Raw genomic sequence first — 4748 nt, 5'->3', positions numbered from 1 at the left:
GCTTTTCAAAAGCCTGTACATTAAACCCAGAGACACACAGCCATTACAGTTACAAATTTCTCTCGGGGCGTGATGGAGATCTAGTGGTGAGGCTGCAGCAGGGTAGCGGCGGAGGCAGAGAGGTTGTCTCAGTGTGGAGAGATGCACTAGGATCTTTATGGCCAAGCTTCTCCCTGTCCTGGCCGGGCGACGCTGTTACATGTAAAAGTTTGCTGTTTCGACATGAGCTCTCCGCTCTCTGCTTTCATGGAGACTATGGAGGTGATGATGGGGATGGAGGAGATGGTGGTGGAGACCTCCAAGGAAGAGGACGACTCCAGCTCTCCACCTGGGGACACTCCTGCTCTCAGCCCAGGGCCATGCACAGAGTCAGGTCAGGTAAGACACAGTAACCACGGACTGTGTTGGATGGCCAAGGGCTGTAACATTTCCTTCTGTCTAAGTGGATGTTAGAGGTCTGGATACAAGGAGTTGACATGCATGCAACTGGCAAGCCATTCGTGTTCAAGTAGTGTGTGTGCATTTGTTAAATACAGTGAGAGACAGTGGTTTTGGTGTAGCTGTTGTGGTCTGTGAGACCACTGTTTTAGAAGTGATTTCAAAATGGCCGTTTCTTTTTGGAGGGAGAAATCTGCTCTGTGATGACAAAGCTGGAATCTTATGGTCATTTTACATGAAGTTCAAAATGAGCTGCATCTCACGATGTGATAGGAGGGTTAGAGGACAAGTGTTTAGTTGAAAAATAAGTCATTTCCCCTGGAGAACTCCTATTTACCCCTACTGACTCTCTTTCTGGCAGTCTGAACTCCAACTTTGTTCCTGGCTGCTCCACCTATTTCCTCCATGTTAGTGTAGAACATTGCTACTGCCCACCTTCTCTGTCTTGACATGTAGTTGGRAGCTTTGTTTGCTTTGCGTTGCTTGTCATGGCTGTGGTTGGAGCTGGATGTTAACAGCTTCTAGGAATGCTCCCTGTACGTTGCTATATTTACACAGACATACCGCTCGTCTCCCAGGAGTCTGTTGAGTGCTTATGCTCCGTCTCTGAGCAAAAGGTCTTGTATTTCACTTAATTTGTACGTGGAGAAAGATTCCCAACGATGACATGTTAGTCACACACACACACACACTGAATGGTTGGCGACATTAATATTTCTACACTTTGGTTTGACAATCATTTCCTTCCTGATTGTCTCTCTTCATTCTTTATAATAGAGTGAAAGGTGTCCTGAGTGGCAATGTTTGAAAGGGAAGTGGGGACACCTACTCAGTTGCACAACTGAATGCATTCAACCAAAATGTCTTCCACATTTAACCCAACCCCTCTGAATCAGAGAGGCTTCCTTAATCGACGTCCATGTCATCGGCGCCCGGGGAGCAGGTGTTAGGGGGTTAACTGCCTTGCTCAAGGGTAGAACGGCAGATTTATATCACCTTGCCGGCTCGGGGATTCGAACCAGCGGCCTTTCAGTTATTGGCCCAACGCTCTTAACTGCTAGGCTGCCTAGCGTGTGTTAGATTGTGTAGATGTCTTATTGCTGAATAGGTTTGGCCAGTTCTACCCAGTTTCTCAGCACTCAGAATATTACCGTTTTTATGCACCTCTCTCTCTCTCTTTGTTTCGCTCTCTGTCTGTTTGTCTGTCTGTTTCTCTGTCGGTACATCCCTCCGAATCCCTCGGTCTGTTCAGATTTCACAGGAGTTCTCATTGCTGTTGGGATGTCAGTTTTGCTCACGCCCCTCTATCCTGTGTCCTCTCCTTTCAATGGCTACCCCCCACCCCCCATCTCCTCTCCCCTCTCTTTCTGAATGTGTAGCAGCGTGTGGGAGAGAACATGTCAAATTGGATGTTTCAATGGCTGTTCAGCTGACTTTTCACTGTATAACCCCTCCCCCACCACCATAGAGGTGTTGGTGAATCACCACAGGTTTCTGATTAGGGTTGGCATGTTGTTGGATAAGGTTTGTTGTTTTGAAGGATTGTGTTTGTGACAGGTTGTGTGGTGTTGGGGGGGGGGGGGGGGGGGTGTAATTCTCCACAATCCCTCCCTCCTCCTGTTTCCCTTCGGCTCTCCTCTCTCGCTATTTTGTCTGCCCCTTCCTCTTCTCCTTCAGCTGTGTGTCTGTGATGGGGAATGTGTTGAATGGTAGTGGTTCCAGCCACGGGCATCCACCTCTCTCTGCTATTAGATCAGCGCCCTGATGATTCTCTAGTCCTATCAGGGGATTTGGGTCAGTGTTTATACTCAGGCAGGCACAGGGAAACCCCAGGCAGGCAAGGGCCCAAACTTCCCCATCCAAAATCACCAAACTCTCTATCTTAAGCCAGCACTGGTTGGTACGGGCCAACCAATGGAAAACCCTTAATGGAGTGTTTCTCTAGATCACTTCATCAAAATGAGATTGATTTAAAATGGGTTTCTCATTCTCTATTTGGAATCATTCAATTCACGCAAGTCCTCTCTCTCTCACTCTCTCTATGTTTTGAAGAATCCATTGTTTCATACTCTCACCATGGAGTGGCAAAGGACTTCTTCAACACCCTTTAGTGTTAATGAGGGCTCTCTTACACACATACACACTCTCTCCCCCCTCTTTCCCCTCCTCTCTCCCTTTCCCCTACTCTCACTCACTCACACACACATAGTTGAGAGCTGCATCAATTCCCTTGCCTCTCCTCCTCCACCCCTTTCCCCACTCATTACTGTGGCAGGTTTGGGTTTGTAGGTCAGGTAATGACCCTGGTGTGTTCTCTGTGGACACACAGCTCCTCCTGGTTCAGTAGGGAGGTGGAGACTTAGAGGATCTCAGTGCTCTGGCTGTGGTGGTGGAGTCAAGGTGCTGATGCTCAACACCACCTGGAAACTACACAATGGGGTCAGCTGACTCCTATAACAAAAGCACAGCATGGAACTGTTGAAATGGCTCTGAAATATGTTCCAGTGTTGAATGGTGCAATTCAAGCCAGCCATGTGACCTGAACATTCAATCGGATGTGGATGTTTGTTTTTCACCTAAATGCAAATGTGCAGTTGCATAACAACCGCCAATGTCTTGACCCTGTGACCTCTTCACCCCAAAGGTCATACAGCAGCTCCACACTGTGATTTACAGCCCTCCCARTGGTCCATTATAAGGATTATTCTCTGGAGGCCAGACTGACTAGACTAATGGCTATTTACGACCGTTAGGTTGTGTTATCGGTCAGGATTGTATCAGGAATGTTATCCGTTAGGTGGGTCAGTTTTACTGTTTCAGATAAGAACTTGGGACATTTGACTGTGTGTCGTCAACCCCTCCCTTGGACTGCTTGAATTGGCAGAAAGTAATGATATGAGAGGATTCATTACTWAAAGGATGGACCCACAGCTTGGAATTCAGCCTGTAGGAACGGAGGAGCGACAAGAGGTGTAGTTTCTATTGCGTACACATCACCAACAAACTAACATGGTCCAAGCACACCAAGACAGCTCGTGAAAGGCCGACAAAACTTCTCCCCCTCAGGAGACTGAAAAGATTTGGCATTGGTCCTCAGATACTCAAAAGCTTCCACAGCTGCACCATCGAGAGCATCCTGACGGGTTGCATCACTGCCTGGTATGGCAACTGCTCGGCCTCCGACGCAAGGCACTACAGAGGGTAGTGCATACGGTCCAGTACATCACTAGGGCTAAGCTTCCTGCCATCCAGGACCTCTATACCAGGCGTGTCAGGGGAAAGCCCAAAAAATTGTCAAAGACTCCAGCACCCTAGTCATAGACTGTTCTCTCTGCTACCGCAGGCACGCCGTATCCTGGAGCACCAAGTCTAGGTCCAAGAGGCTTTCTAACAGATTCTACCCAAGCCATAAGACTCCTGAACATCTAATCAAATGGCTACCAGACTATTTGCCCACACCTCTCTCTTTTTAGCTGGTCTGCTAAATCTCTGTTATTATCTATGCATAGTCACTTTAATAACTCTACCTACATGTACATATTACCTCGACTAACCGGTGCCCCGGGACATTGATTCTGTACCGGTACCCCCTGTATATAGCCTCGTTATTGTTATTTTATTGCTGCTCTTTATTTACTTGTTACTTTTATTTTTAATTTTTTGGGGGTATTTTTCTTAACTGCATTGTTTATTTTAAGGGCTTATAAGTAAGCATTTCCACTTTAAGTTCTACACCTGTTGTATTCAGCGCATGTGACAAATACAAATAGATTTTTTTATGCCTCACTTGGTTCTCTCTGTCTTCATTCAAATCTGACCTCCTTTGAAGTTGAACACAGTGTAATAACCATGGCGGGTTGTCTGTAAGTGGCTTGGGAWAGGGACATCAAACACACTTCTAATGTATTGAACCCACAACAGCAACATTTAACTAAATGTAGTTGTCTCTGGACACTGCAGTASGAGCTGGCCTGATTACAGTGGGATAGTAACTGTGGCTGCTGCATCTTTCCGACTGGGATAGAGTGTCACTAAAGCGTGGCCTTCTATTGTTCTGCCTCCTCCTGCCCGTCCTTTTTAAATACCAGGGCCATGGGACAAAGAGACCCCACCCCCACACACACACACTGTGCAGTCCCCTATCTCAGATGGATGGTAAATGCATCCTYTATGAATTCCCTTTTTCTCCCCTCTGTGCTATTTTTTAGCTGCCTGCTGATTTCAAATTGGAGTCCTCTGCTGAGGAAATCAAATCAGGCTCCATCTGTTGTCGTTCGGGAATGAGGGAAAGAGCATCTAGATGGTCTGTC

At 47.0% G+C, this 4748-nt stretch overlaps 1 protein-coding gene across 1 annotated transcript in view; it reads left to right on the top strand.

Annotated features, from left to right (window-relative positions):
• Positions 1 to 222: 222 nt before the first annotated feature.
• The window catches only part of LOC139023125 (uncharacterized), a 27510-nt gene continuing 22984 nt past the window's right edge, over positions 223 to 4748 (top strand). Inside the window, exons 1-2 of the mRNA XM_070435542.1 lie at positions 223 to 378; positions 4647 to 4741. Coding sequence (XP_070291643.1) covers positions 223 to 378; positions 4647 to 4741 — 251 coding nt within the window. The remainder of the gene's footprint in view (positions 379 to 4646; positions 4742 to 4748) is intronic.

Source organism: Salvelinus sp. IW2-2015, linkage group LG27 (genome assembly GCF_002910315.2).
Source record: "Salvelinus sp. IW2-2015 linkage group LG27, ASM291031v2, whole genome shotgun sequence".
In the NCBI taxonomy this organism is placed as follows: domain Eukaryota; kingdom Metazoa; phylum Chordata; class Actinopteri; order Salmoniformes; family Salmonidae; genus Salvelinus; species Salvelinus sp. IW2-2015.
The sequence above is the reverse complement of the archived record's forward strand: the minus strand, read 5'-3'. Positions and strand labels throughout refer to the sequence as shown.